Source organism: Carcharodon carcharias, chromosome 12, assembly GCF_017639515.1.
Source record: "Carcharodon carcharias isolate sCarCar2 chromosome 12, sCarCar2.pri, whole genome shotgun sequence".
Taxonomy (NCBI): Eukaryota; Metazoa; Chordata; class Chondrichthyes; order Lamniformes; family Lamnidae; genus Carcharodon; species Carcharodon carcharias.
In genome coordinates, this window is record NC_054478.1 from 80,152,997 (window position 1) to 80,168,410 (window position 15,414).

At 38.4% G+C, this 15,414-nt stretch overlaps 1 protein-coding gene across 4 annotated transcripts in view; it reads right to left on the reverse strand.

Moving 5' to 3' along the window:
* Positions 1-15,414, reverse strand: part of LOC121284984 (neurabin-1-like) — a 111,562-nt gene that overhangs the window by 15,433 nt on the left and 80,715 nt on the right. For all 4 annotated transcript variants that reach the window (XM_041201032.1, XM_041201029.1, XM_041201030.1 and 1 more), the window contains 4 exons: positions 14,625-14,976; positions 11,902-11,983; positions 10,406-10,477; positions 9,947-10,145 (listed from right to left, as the gene is read on the reverse strand). In XM_041201032.1, coding sequence (XP_041056966.1) covers positions 9,947-10,145; positions 10,406-10,477; positions 11,902-11,983; positions 14,625-14,976 — 705 coding nt within the window. The remainder of the gene's footprint in view (positions 1-9,946; positions 10,146-10,405; positions 10,478-11,901; positions 11,984-14,624; positions 14,977-15,414) is intronic.

The following is a 15,414-nucleotide window of genomic DNA, read 5'->3' on the forward strand; positions in this document are numbered from 1 at the left end:
AAAAATCTGTCCAACTTAGCCCAGAATATATTCAATGATCCAACTCCAGCGCTCACTGGGGGAGAGAATTTCAAACACTAATGACCCCTTAGAGAAGAAATTCCTCATTTTCATCTTAAATTGGAGATCCCTTACTTTGAAACCATGGGCTCTCATTCTAGATTCCCTACAAAGGGAAACATCCTCTCAGCACCTACCCTGTCAAGCTCCTTCAGAATTGTATAGGTTTCAATAAGGTCACCTCTCATTCTTCTTAACTCCAATAAGCATAGACCCAACCTGCTCAACCTTTCCTCATAAGGCAACCTTTTCATCCCAAGAATCCTAGCCTAGTGAACTTTCTCTGGACTGCTTCCAATGCAAGTATGTCCCTCCTTAAAAATAAGGTGGGCAAACATCTGGATGTGGTCTTACCAATGTCCTATTATAGTTGTAGCAAGACTTCCCTACCTTTATGCTCCAGCCCTTTTGCAATAAAGGCCAACATTCCATTTGCCTTCCTAATTACTTGCTGTACCTGCATGCTAGCTTCAAGGGGAGGCGGTGCCATGGTGGTATTGTCACTGGACTAGTATTCTGAGGATCCAGGTTTGAATCCCACCACGGCAGATGGTGGAATTTCAATAAATTTGACTAAAAACCTGGAATTAAAAGTGTAATGATAACCATTTGTTGTAAAAACCCATCTGATTCACTAATGTCCTTTAAGGAGGGAAATTTGCTGTCCTTACCTGGTCTGGCCTACATGTGGCTCCAGACCCACAGTAATGTGGTTGACTCTTAAATGCTCTCTGAACAAGGGCAGTTAGGGATGTTCAACAAATGTTACCCTAGCCCATGAATGAATAAAAAAAGGCCAACCACATCCCTCTGTACCGCAGCATTCAGCAGTCTCTCTCCTTTTAAATAATATTCTGCTTCTTGATTCTCCCTACCAAAGTGGACACCCTCACATTTTCCCACATTGCCCACTCAACATATTTATATCCCTTTGCAGACTCTCTTTATCCTCCTCACAACTTGCTTCCCTATCGCCACAGTTAGCAAATGTGGCTACAATACAGTCGGTCCCTTCATACAAGCCATTGATGTTGCTGAGGTGCCAGCACCGATTCCTGTGGCACTCCACCAGTTATAGTTGCCATCCTGAAAATGATCCATTTATCTTGGCTTTCTGTTTCCTGCTAGTTAACCAGTCCTCTATCCATGCCTATACATCACCCCAACACCATGAGGTCTAAAGCTATCTTATCTTTTACGTGGCACTCATTGAATGCTTTTCGGAAATCCAAATACATGACATGACATCTACTGGTTCCCCTTTACCCATCCTGCTTGTCACATTTTTAAAGAATAAATTTATCAAACACTTTTTCTCTTTCACAAAACCATGTTGACTCTGCCTGATGGCTTAATGATTTTCTAAATGCCCTGCTAATATCTCTTTAATAGTGGATTCTAGTACTTTCCCAATGACAGGGCTAACTGGCCTATAGTTTCCTGCTTTTTTGTCCCTCTTTTCTTGAAAACAGGTGTTACATTTGCTAGTTTCCAATCTGCTTGGATCTTTCCAGAATCTAAGGAGTTTTGCAAGATTACAACTAATGCATCCACTATCTTGGCAGCCACTTCCTTTAAGACCCTAGGATGCAGGCAATCAGATCCAGGGGACTTTGTCAGCTCAGCCTTAAGTTCCATTAGTATTCCCATGACTCTTTCTCCAGTGATCGTGATTAATTTAAGTTCCTCCCTCCCTTTTGCCTTTTGATTTTCTACTATTCTTGAGATGTTTTGGGTGTCTTCGACTGTGAAGACAGGTACAAAATCTTGTTCAACACCTTTGCCATTTCATTGTTTTCAATTATTAATTCCCCAGTCTCACCCTCCAAGGGACTAATGCTCATTTTAGCTACTTTTTTCCTTTTTATATACTTGTAAAAGCTTTTACTGTCTGTGTTGTATTTGCTAATTTTCTCTCACTCCAATTTCTCACTCTTCATTTTTTTTAAGTCATCTTTTGCTAAAACTTTCCAAATCTTCTGGCCTATCATTAATTATTCTATGCCTTTTCTTTCAATTTGATACCATCCCTAACTTGCTTAGTTAGCTGCGAATAGTGCATCTTTCTGATCAGATCTTTCATCCTCAATGGAATATATCTTCGCTGGGAGCAATGAAATATCTCCTTAAATGCCTGACACTTCTCTACCATCTTACCTTTTAACTTATTTACCCTGTCCACTTCAGCCAACTCTGTCTTCATACCCTGATAATTGACTTTATTTAAAAAGACACTAGCTATGGACTAGTTCTTACCTTCAAATTGAATGTGAAATTCTATCATATTATGATCACTCTTGTCTAGAGGATCCTTTGCTGTAATGTCTTTAATTAATCCTGCCCCTTTACAAATTACCAGGTCCAAAATAGCCTGATCACTGGTAGGTTCTAGAACAGTGTTCTAAGAAACTGTCCTGAATACACTGTGAACTCATCTGACAGGCTGCCTTTGCCCATTTGATTTGTTCAATCAATGTGAAGATTAAAGTCACACGATTATTGCAGTGCCTTTCTTGCAGGCCCCCATTATTTCTTGATGCATACTCTGTCTTACTACGCAGCTACTGTTAGGCGGCCTATAAATTACTCCCACTTCCTTTGCTATTTCTCATCTCCACCCAAACTGATTTTACATCTTGATGTTCTGAACTAAGATCATTTTTCACTATTATAATGATCTCATCCTTTATTATTAGAGCCACACCACCTCCTTTTCCTTTCCTCCTGTCCTTTCAAAATGGCAAATACCCTTGAGGTCCATAGTCAAATTGCAAGCTTGTCTTGTAATGGCCATCATATCCTACTCATTTATTTCTATTTGTGCTATCAATTCATCCATCTCATTATTAATGCTGTGACCATTCAGATAAAGAGCCCTTAATTCTGTCTTTTTATCATTTTTCCCTCACTCTGACCTCACTTGCTGGTGCACTCATATGTTTGTACACCCTGTCCAGTCCTGTCACACTCTAGTTATCATTGCCTGCATCATTACCCTGCACTATTGTCTTGTCGTTTTTAACTTTTGAAATCTCCCTTACCACCTTCGCCAATCCCCTGCCCACCATCCCCCATTTATTTTAAAGTTCTCTCTACAGCTCTGGTTATATAATTCTATAATCGGACACTGGCCCTAGTATGATTCAGGTGAACGCTGTCCCAATAGTACAGCTCCCTGTTTTCCTCAATACTGGTATAAACGCCCCACGAATCAAATTCCACGCCAATCTTTGAGCCACACATTCAACTCTATGATTTTATTTACCCTATGCCAATTTGCTCGTGGCTCAGATAGTAATCCAGACATTACTACTTTTGCAGTTCTGCTTTTTAATTTAGCCCCTGCCTGCTCATATTCCCTTAACAGAACCACTTTCTTAGTCCTACCTATGTCACTGATACCCTTACCCTTATCAATTTTCTCATCCTCCTTGCAGTCTCTGCTCTCATCCAGGCAAGCTGCAAAAGCCTGGAACCTGTTGGACAATTGCAAAGGCTGAGGTTTCTCCAGCACTACCTTCTGGATCCCCTTACCTGTCTCACTCACAGTCACACCCTTCTGTCCCTTGCCACACACCAAATTTGAAATATCTAGCCTAAGAGGTGTGACTACTTCCTGGAACAAATTACCTATGTAACCTCCCCACTCCCTGAATCATAGGGTCCGAACCACAGACTCCAGCTCGTCAACTCGGAGCCGAAGTTCCTCAAGTTGCAGACATTTGCTGCAGATGTGGTTGCTGTGGGTCACACAGATGTCCATCAGCGCTCTTGTGTTACGGCTGCTACTCAGGAAGCCCTTGGGGATCAGTGCCTGCAGAGTGAAAGTCCATAAGTTTCTAGTTGGTCCAGCAGGGGCAGTGTTGAAATGTTTGAGAAAATTAGGTGATCAGCAGGAACAACAGAGGCAGCTTGGAAAGAGGTTGCCATGACAGTTATAATGAAGAGCATGATGAAGAAAAGATAGAGTGGAAAGTCAAAAGTATTATATTTTAAAGTACGGAGGAGGAGAATCTTGGGAGGCTTCAAGATGTATGAACTTTTGAAAAAACAAATCAGGAGGAGGACTAAATAACTACTTCCTGCTTTCACCCCAACCTGGAAAATTTAATCAACTTTTTTCTTATTTTCATCCTTCCCTCACCTTCATATGGTCCATCTCTGACTTATCTCTTCTCTTCCTTAACCTCTCACAGGTAATGGTTTTTCATCAGTATCTACTTTTCTACTTTACACTCCTACAGTCTCCGTGATTATGCTTCCTGTCACTCTACTTCCTGTAAGGGGTCTACTCCTTGCTCCCAGTTTCTCTGCTTCTTTTGCATCTGTTCTGATAATGTTCCCTTCCACATCAGTTGTTCCAACATGTCTAAATGAAGCTTCCATTCATGCCTAGCATAGAGCCAGGATCCTCCTGGCTACTGTGTTGTACCATTTGAGCTGAATCTGTCCTTCTAATTTGCTTGTCTTCTTGTGCTATGTGCATGTGTGTCGAGAAATCTGATTTGGTTAATAGAATCCATAAAAACATGGAGGATTTTTCCAGTTTTTAAAACTTATCACACTTTTTATTTTTCAACATTCTGTTTTATTTACATCAGGTATATTAATTGTTATACTATTATGTTAACTTGGGTTACTTAGGGTTTTTTTTCACCCTCAGAGCCTTGCTCTTATTCTTTTTATCTTTAAGTATTCCTAGATCATCCAGCCCCTGTTCTACGTTCCATCAAACCTGACAGCCCATGATTACTATTTCACCGCACTGACAGTAGTGGTGGCAGGATCGTCACTGGGTGAGGGAAGACTATAATTACAGTGTCAGAAATTCAGAGCCCAGTTTCCATTATTAATGGAATTGTGAATGGATAAAACTGGCCAAAAATTGTTCTTACCAGGTTTGGGGCAGAGAAGAGGGAACTTGATTCTGGGACTGTTAAATGCTGATACTGGTTGACAGAAGCAGAAACATGTTCCATTGCTTTCAATATCCCTCATTTTAATAAGTATAAAAATTCAAGAAAAATATAACATTTATACTGCAATGTTCTAACAGCACTTTAATTTTCCAGTAATACATTTTTGATTTTATAAAGTACCTGATTTAGTTGTGTCATGAAGCTATTAATGTATATATTATTGGAAAGTATTTTTCTTTTAAACTAAAAGTTTAGTATATGGATGTGTCTTAATTGGATTAAAGCGAGCTAGTCTAGGTGCTTTGATGTGTATAGTTTTGAGATGTAAGAAAGGTAGAGTGTATTTGCATTTTTTGAATAGAGCATTCAAAAAGGTGAGTGAAATCTGGCACCTAGTTAGCAAAGATCAAGCAATATGTTTATATTACTAATACAATTGGTACTATGAAAGAGGTTTTATTGTTAGAAGAGGCTGGTGATACAATGAGAATTTCCATTCAATGAGCTGAGTTAGGTATTACTTCATCAGTTTCCATGTGAGGGGCAGAGGCAATGTGAGGTCATAGTAGCTGTAAGCCTACAACTGTCCCAACAGTAACCAGTGAAAAGAGCCTCATTTTGAATTCATAAGATGAAAATGCTTTGCCTGGTCTCTGATTAAGTCTATGGGTTGCTGTTGCCTTAATGGAAATTAGTCTGGGAATTTGTTTAAAGTTATGATAGTAGTAACTTGTAGCCATGTGTATATATTTAACTTGTATAAATTAGTAAATTGTTTCATTTAGTTTAATATAAAACCTCTCAAGAACTGGTGGTCTGATTCCTGAATTTGGAGTTGCATCTCAAACATACCACTTAAAAATATAGGTTACGACAGCTGTTTAAAGTTTCCCTCTGGAATTTAAAAGGCTGTCTTGTAACAGCTGTGTAAATTAGTTATTCCAGTACCAATGAGTCCAAGCTTAAATTTAATTTAAAAGCAGCTGTTTCTAATATAGGAGAAATTGCACATCTGACACTGGTTATGTAATCATAAAACCATTTTTGAACAGATGGCAAATTATACTTCAACCTACTTAACTAATAAAATTGTTTTTCATTCCAAAGTAGCATTGTATACAGAAGCCAATTTTAGACAGTGCTACCCAAACATTCTTCCTCTGTGCGCTACTCAAGCCCTCGGGTTGCATACAGGAAGCATTAGTACCAGTAGCCAGGGATAGCTCCCGTTTCTTGCAATTTTTAAAAAAAAATACTAATACCTGGCATTTTCCTTCCCTCTCCCCACTTTACATTGTCAATCTTTTTCCTGCCCAACTCCTCAAAATTCAAGATGGCACTCTTACCCCTGTTGCTATTGCTTTCTTGGCGTTCTTTCAATTTCATGTTGTTACTGCTTTTCAGCCATCACCTTTGATATCATTCTGCACTCTTCTTCTCCCATATGCTCTTCAGCATTCATCCACGCTTTGTCGTCTTCCTACCCACTTCATGCTTGCACTTTTGCCCCAGTTTCACACAGCCAATTTCCTACCCTATGCATCTCCAAGCTCATTCCCCTCTGTGCCATTGTATTGTATCTCCAGCCACTTGAAGCAACTAAACACTGTTTTACACTGTGGGTGGGAATCCATGATATTGGAATAAATTCTTGTTCTTGGTTTGCAGTCACTTGGAACAGCAGGTGGCAGCAACTGGTAGCAGTGCCAAAGAAATAAGGCCAGGAACAGAAGTGATGCTCTGTGTATGCTTATGGACAGTATTTAGTTTGAACATCCCTAATTTATGAGAATTGCTAATCAAAGGGAACATTATAGTTATTAAATCAAAGCAAAAAAGACAGTCCATATTAACAGGTTGTCATGATATTTTCTTCAAGGAAATCTTGCCAATTAAATATACCAAGCTAGAAAGCTTGGACTTCATTGTGTCCCATTTTGAAGATTGAGAATGAAACCTCCGAATATTGATTTAGTTTCCCCATTAGACCTGAAAAATACCTAAATAGTTACATAGTTCTCCTATTACATGCGTATAAGTGTTGCCCAGAAGAAATTGGACATTTTGTTTTATATTTTTGGGTCTGTTAGATATTCCACTTGGATTCAATGTAAATGTGACCTTGCAGTCAATACAAACCAGACAGCATTTTTATCTCCTCAGTATCTAGGTAAATATAGTAATACTCGGATTAAATAGTGAATGCTTGTTCCTGCATTCTGGCTTACTGGAATAGATTTATTACCATACAACTTGCTCAACTTCAAAAAATTAAATATACATTCCATCAGACGGAAGTTCATCTTAAAAGCAACAAATGTATTTAACAGTAAATGAACATTTAGTACAAACATTTACAATGGTTACAACCATTATTCTTCTTCTTGAAATGCCCAAACCATAAAATACACTTTGCTTCTGGTTTCTTTCAGATTAAACTTGATCTTTGAAACACAGTTGCTCATTTTTGGTTAATGTGGAGAAATAAAACAAGCAATCTAGTTTAATCTATGTATTGGCTTTAAACCGATTCACTAAGCTAACGTAGCCAAATACAAGTCAACAATTGAAAGCCCCTGGCCACCGAGCTGTTTATAACAGGGACAACAAAGAATCTTTGACTGCTCCCTCACGTAGATCCAAACAACATCTCCACCAAGGCACAGATATTAACCAAAACCATTAAGCCCAGGATGTCAATCACTTTGGAAGTTTGAAATTGAATGAGATGATTTGGTTTATTGATCTGTACTTTGAATTATCTGCTTGATGGATCCCAGGCCAGGTATAATATGATCAAACTATGTATGGCAAGGTCCTTCCAAATAACGCAAATCTCTTCCATGCCCTGACATGTGAATATAAGTAGACTGCTAATATGAGCTTTAAATGACTTGCGTAAATCTAAAAATAACTAGCAATAACTGACTTTAACCTTCTGCGATTATTCTGGCCTGTAATAGAAACAAGGACAAAAGTATTGCATTTTTTGTCATTGCTCCACTTCTCCGAACCCAGCATCCTCTAAGCACACTACTCTCCAACAGGTGGTTACCATTTAACCACCTGATTTGCTACTTCTAAGCAATTAAGCATCCTCAAGATTGACCCAGATTCACACAATAGACTAATTCATGAGATATGTAAGCATTGAATAGATTAGTGGGGTGGGGGGGGGGGTGGATTTGGAGGAGGTGGGACAAAGAATCTGTTTCAATAATACATCAAAGACAACAAAGTCTAATGTTATGTGACAGAAGTGCTGGACCACTGGAACACTATAGGTTACTGTTAAGCTATTGTTGTTAATAACTTTTATACATCATATAAAGTGCCAACATTTACAGATGGTACCTAACTGCAGCATTTAATGATGTTAACTAATGATAATCTGTTTTTTCTAAATGAGATACAATTTCGAGCAAAGGTTCATAGTTGGTGGAAAAGTAGTAAAATGTTTGGATGTATAGTTTGAAGGTGTGACATAAAACCTAAGGTGGTGATTTGGAAGTTGTATTTGGTCTTGGTCTACTATATCTTGACAGCCCTGATCAGTTTTAGTTTCCATAATACAAGGAGAAAGTTGCATGATTGGAATGAATCCAGGAAAGGAACACAGGGGCGAAAAATTACAGTTTGCCTTGGAACTTTATTCTCTAGACAAAAGGGCAATGAGAGAACACTTAATAGAGGACTTGGAATGAGGTAGGTTCTTCTGATGGGAAGTGGACTTGAAGACTAGGGATCATAGCATTAAGTTAGGCGTGTCAAAGAAAATACAAAATTTGGGCAATACTGTTTTTAGTAAGGCAGTAAAATAAGTGCAGAACAGATTACTTGTGTGATTAATGCAGCAAAAAGCAATGGCAGATTTTGAAAAAGAGCCATATGATAAACTATAAGGAAAGCAGGTATAGAACTATTAGTTCCAGAATCAAAGTAAAGAAACTGGTAGGTGATTCAGTAAAGTTGGCTAGATAAAGTAATAAGGTACTCCTGTCCAAAACATTACTACATTATTTTGTTGTGGAGAAGCATGCTCATCCGCGGAAATGTAGTGCCCTACCAATTTACCATCTTCTGCTTCCATAAAGGAGAGTTTTCTTAACTACAGATAGATGAGATAAAGTAGAAAACAGGACTGCAACATGCATTTGCAGTAAGCCAAACTTACACTTTTAATCACTGAAGACAATATTTTAAAGCAAGGGATTACAAAGTCTTGCCATTGAAATTGTCAGAATGTCTCAGATTATTTTCACGCAATCCCTGTCACACATTATTCTCTATAGGAGAGAGATATGCAATGTTTAATGTTCAGACCTTGGATCTGGACAACTCAAAAGCAAAAACCACCTTAGTATTGAGGTTTCTCTGCCATAAGAGAGCTTTAGTCCTAGGAAACTGAAGGTGAGCGTAGCCACCAATGGTGGAGCGATTAAAAATCGGGGATGCTCAAGCTGCCACAAGCAGTCGGGGAGCACAGGTACCTTGGAGGGGGTTGGGGGGCTGGAGGAGATTACAGGTGGAGGGTGGGGGTGAAGCTCTGGAGGGATTTAAGAACAAAGCTGTATTTTTCTAAGTATAGCCTTTATTTAAAATACAAATATAAGGTGAACTCTAAATAAAATAATTCAAAGAATAGGAACAGCATTGTTTCCTGCACACTATCTTTGTGTTACTCAAAACCCAATCAGGACAGTTATGTCTATAACCTACTATAGGAGTACAATTGGCACCATGTCACATTTATATACATAACTTATTTCTGCAAAGTAAGTGAAGACACATAACTAGCATCTTTCAGTCCCCTAAATATTCCTTCCAGTGCTACAATACAGCAATGAAACCAATCAGTACCAATATTCTGTTAATTATTCAAAAACAAATTTACATCAAGAGACTACCTGGTCATGAAAGCACCTGAATTGTAAGAAAGGAACAAGTAGCAATTATTTTCAACTCACTTTACTTCTAGGCTTCTCCTTGTCCTGTTCACAAAAGATGTCATGTGAATTTGAAGGTGAATGAAGACTGCTGTTGGAAGAGACAGCTTCCTTACGACTATCCCCAAACCAAGAAAAAGGCATGCAAGTTGGTATGGATGTGACTGATTCTGCAGCAGAAAGGTTACCACCTGAGCACTCAAGCATTTCTTTAGATCCCCTGTCATACACAAAAGTAAAAAAGTATGAGATTATTCTTTACATGTAAGTCACATGAATTAATCAACAGGCTGAGAAAACTACATGCAATGCCTAACCCTACCAAAATTATTAATTTTATAAACGCAAAATGCAAGCAAACTCCACTGGCAATGATTTAGGGAACCATCGGGTTACACAGTTTTCACAAATATTTGAACATTTAAAATCTGAATACTTGAGGCAGTTAAAGATTACAACTGTGTAATTATAGCAGATTACCTGCTATCAAGAGAAGTTCTACGATCTTCTTTATCTAATTTCTTGCCTTTTCCACCAGATTTTCTTAATCCACTTTTTATGCAGAAAAAGGGGTAAGAGAGGAGAAAAAAATGTTATACCATGAGAAATCATTGTATGTATTCACAAGTACTGCTAATCAGTGGATATTGCCTACTAATAATAAACCCAAATTATGTTCTGAATTTGATGTTCTGAATTCTTAAAGTAGCTTTACTTCCCCAAATGTTGCCTTGATTTTTGTTCTCCCCGTGCCTAAAACCATATTCTAATAGAAGGTGTTTTCACATTCTTATAGGTTTAGCTTGGATCACAGGAGGAAAAGTGGATCTATGATTCTGTTGCAGAGAGAAGTTAAGATTTAGCAGTGTAAATCATAGGGACCCAGCACACAAACAGTGGCCCCCACAATCCTAATTTACCAAGTGACAACATCCTCCTCATCCACTGTGAGCAGGTACTTGCCCTCATGTCTCCAGCAGTACTACTCTAAAGGCGTCAAGGGGTATGGGGAGAGAGCGGGATGGTGTTGAGATGGGGGATCAGCCATGAACATATTGAATGGCGGAGCACGTTTGAAGGGCTGAATGACCTACTACTGCTTCTATTTTGTGTTTCTATGTCAACTCTTCATGAAAGTGGCCCAGGTGACTCATCAGTGCCATAGTTTTTCAAATACACAATACCTCTGATAGTTCAGCAGGTTTTGATCCGTTTTAAGATTCAAGATATGTAGGTTAAGATCTAATACCAAGCTATGAGTATGCAGCTTACATCTTTTATCTGAATTGAATTTGCTAACTTCAATGTATTAATTTAATATTGGAAGCCAGACTTTAACAAATTTTTTAAAAAAAATTAGACTACAGAGATCAAATGATACCCATGATGAGAGCCAACTATGAATACTGGCAGACTATTCAATTATTTAATTGCAGGGTTGAACATAACCAATACTGAATATGTTTTCAGGCACACACACACACAGACTTTCAACAGGAGTTCTGGAAAGGGTTCAGGAATGGGATCTGTGGCTGATCATCAACTCCTTAAAGTTGAAAAAAAAAACAAAAGCTTAAAATTGTTAGCTGGGATAAGGGATGCTTGGATAAGATGGGTGATGAGAATGAAAGAGGTAGCATCCAGGATAAACTATAGTTTATGGAGAGATCATTAGCAGTGGACAGCAAGAAAAGTGCTGGAGAAGTAATAAGGACATGAACTAAAGTTTCCTGTACAGGAAGTAGTACATGGGACAGAAACAACAATGCTACTTAGATGAAAGAAACTGAATTTAGTCATAGAATGAACTTGGAGAGGGAAACTTAAGCTCAGAATCAAGCAACCCAAGATTCAATACTTCCCGACTGTGTTTGAAATATCATGCAAGAGAAAGGTATTATTAATAGTATCTATTATTAAATGATTACAATGACAATCACACAAAAAAGATCTCTCATAGGCAATGGAAATCATACCCAAAATCAGCAAATCTTCTTTTAAGCTTTCCTGATGTATTTTCATTCCCAAAGGATGTTTCTTCTTCATTTTTCTTGCCTTCTGTCAAGATAAAATAATTGAGCTAATTTTTTTCCCCAATTAATAATTGTTTTTAAAAGTTATCAATAATCAAGTAAGTGTACAAGGCATAGTGGTGTATAGCAATCAAAAAATGCACAATTTCAAAATGCTTCAAAATATATTCTGATTTATATGCTAAAAATTACAAGTGCAGTTAACATAACTAATGATCGCTAAAGCAAACATGCCAACCAGAGCAGGTTGCGGGACAACCACAGGAGATGCCTCTCTGTGTTTTTCATCTTGCACCAACACTTTAGGAAGAAAAGAGATCTGATTGGGATCCAGTGCAAAGACCAATACGGTTCATTGCATGCACAATTGTATAATTTTTGCTTTCTCTTGAAGTTTATCATGCATGCTGAATAATAATTCCACTAGCACCAATCACCTCCATTCCCAACCCAAGTAGCTAGTGGATGAACCTAGACAATGAATTGCTGACAGGTTACTGAGTCATGCAAAGCATCATAGCCAAACATTTCTAACATCCATGTACTTTCCAACAAGCATCATTGGATAGCAATCAAAAAAATGGCTCTTATTTTCCTCTCACTAGCCCTGAAGTATTGAAAGCAATTGTCTTTCACAGCCTCAGGCCATTCCGGTGCGCTTTACAATCAACGAAGTACTGCTAGAAGTGCAGTCATTGCTGTACTGCTAGGAGCATGGCAATCAGTTTGTGCACATTAAGGTCTTAAATACAAAGTTACAACAACCAGATAATCTGATTTATTAATATTGATTGAGTGATAAATATTGGCCAAAACATCAGAGAGAACTCCCTAACAAAAACAAAAATTGCTGGAAAAGCTCAGCAGGTCTGACAGCATCTGTGGAGAGGAAGACTGAGTTAACGTTTTGAGTCCGTATGACTCTTCATCAGAACTAAACAGGAATAGAAATATGGTGAAATATAAACTGTTAAAGGGGGATGGGACAGGTAGAGCTGGATAGAGGGCCAGTGATAGGTAGAGGCAAAGAGAGATTGCCAAAGATGTCATAAACAAAAGAACAAAGCGGTGTTGACGGTGGTGATATTAGCTAAAGGATGTGCTAATGGTGACATTAAGGGTAGAAAGCAGGATGAACAAGTGACAGATGGCCCTCGTGGGGGTGGGGTGGGGGGAAGGAAGCGAAATAGGCTGAAAGGTGGAGATAAAATAACGGATGGAAATAAATTTAAAAAATAATAATAGAAATAGGTGGGAAAAGAATATATCTATAAAAAATATATAATTATTAGAAAAAACTGGATCAAAAAGAGGGTGACGATGGAGGATGGGGTTCATGATCTGAAGTTGTTGAACTCAATATTCAGTCCGGAAGGCTGTGAAGTGCCTAGTCGGAAGATGAGGTGCTGTTCCTCCAGTTTGCGTTGAGCTTCACTGGAACAATGCAGCAGGCCAAGGATGGACATGTGGGCATGAGAGCAGGGTGGTGTGTTGAAATGGCAAGCGACAGGAAGGTCTGGGTCACATTTGCGAACAGACCAAAGGTGTTCCGCAAAGCGGTCACACAGTCTGCGTTTGGTCTCTCCAATGTAGAGGAGACCGTATTGGGAGCAGTGAATGCAGTCGACTAAAGTGAGGGAGAACTCCCTGTTCTTTTTCAAAATAATACATGGAATCATCTGTCCACCTGCGGGAGCAGATGGGGCCTTGGTACACCCTCTCATTTGAAAGAAAGCACCTTCGGTAGTGCAGCGCTCCCTCCATGCTGCACTGCCATGTGGCTAAATTGTGTGTTCACCTCTCTGGAGTTGAACTGTACCTCCAGCCTTTCGATTCAGAAGCGAGTGCGCTATCTAATGAGCCACAGATAACGCTGCTGCCTATTAACCTCTCGACATGGTCTATTTTGGGTGCAAATCCAATATTTGGGAAAAGTGCAAATATTAACTCATGTGACTTCATGTAAGGTTGTCTGCAGCTAGCAAACACCATGGCCATGGTTCTGAAAGTAAAAGTCCAGAGATCACAACAATGCATGCTCAAAAGGAACTAATATTAGTTTACCAAGAATAAAGCCAAAATCCAATGCTGATATAAAAGGTAGCGCAGAATATACATCACAACCCATCGATCTTCTATAGCAGGATATATTCAAATTTTACATCCACCAAGGGCTCAGCAGGAAAAATTCAATGGAATTTTGTCTCAAATCAAAACAAAGATTATTTATAAAGTAAAGATTTAGGAGTTAAAATCATTCCAGTATGGATAATTTCCTCAGTATTGGATGTGTCTTAGAAGTGGAAGATTTTCACATCTTCTTTCCTCTGCTCCTTCACTCTCACCAAAGCTCAAAGTAAAAGTGCATTACTGTCCATTACAAAATTTCTCTCAAATAAAAAGGGTATTTTGATTGAAACCATAGGAAGCAAAACCTTAAGTGAGCCCTGTGCTAAATAAATGATGAAAAATGAATAGTCTGAAATGAATATCTTAATGCACACCCTTAAAATACACTGTATATTCTAACTTTGACAGCAATTTATTTCAATTACGACACAACCATCTCTCAGAATTACTGGACATGCTCATAAAAGCAGCCAATGAAGTCTCTACATGGACATTTCAGTTGTATACAATGATCAGAGATCATTACATTGGTTTACCATTGGTCTCTTTCCCTTTGCCTTTTGATTCTCGTTTCTTTATCTTTGTAAGAAATGATGTAGGAGAACTTGAAGGTGCTGTGACTCTAGAAAGAGAGTGTTTTGAGCTTGTGCTACTCTCATCTATCTTGTGAACTGGAGAGGAGCAAGGGGATGCAGATGAGCTTCGATCATGCAAGCTGGTTGTGCTCTCCACTTCATGCTTTTCATCTAAAGCTTCATCTTTCATTGATGCATCTGGCCCAGGGACAGACATATCTTCAATAGCTTGCAAAGAATCCAAGCTACTCAGGACACATGAAACTTCTGCTTGCTGGACTTCGTCATTCTCCTCATAAATTTCCTCATTATTCTGAAAAGAAAAAATATTAACTGGTTAGCTAATATGTACATATTTGTGTTTTAAAAATAAGTAACCACGTAAAAGTAAAATGGTCATAGAAAATTTAGCAATGGTCACTCAAATTCAGTTTCTCCAGATAGCCATTTCAAAAGGGAGATCAAGTAACTTAAGGAAAAATAGATGATTCTGTCCAGAGATCAAGAGTAAACTTTTCTTGAGGTACTTAGAATGCTGATATAAAACACTAATTTCCTTTCTTACATTTTGAAAATTTTAATTTGAAAAATGGATGGTATTGAACTTTGAAAATTTCAAGCAATAGCTTCTCCAAACTGGAGTCATAATACAATGCCCAGTGCTCTGATACCATCTTACAACATTGGTGTTCTAAAATAATATCTGCTTTGCATTGAATTCACGATGATGTCCAATAACCCGATATCACAA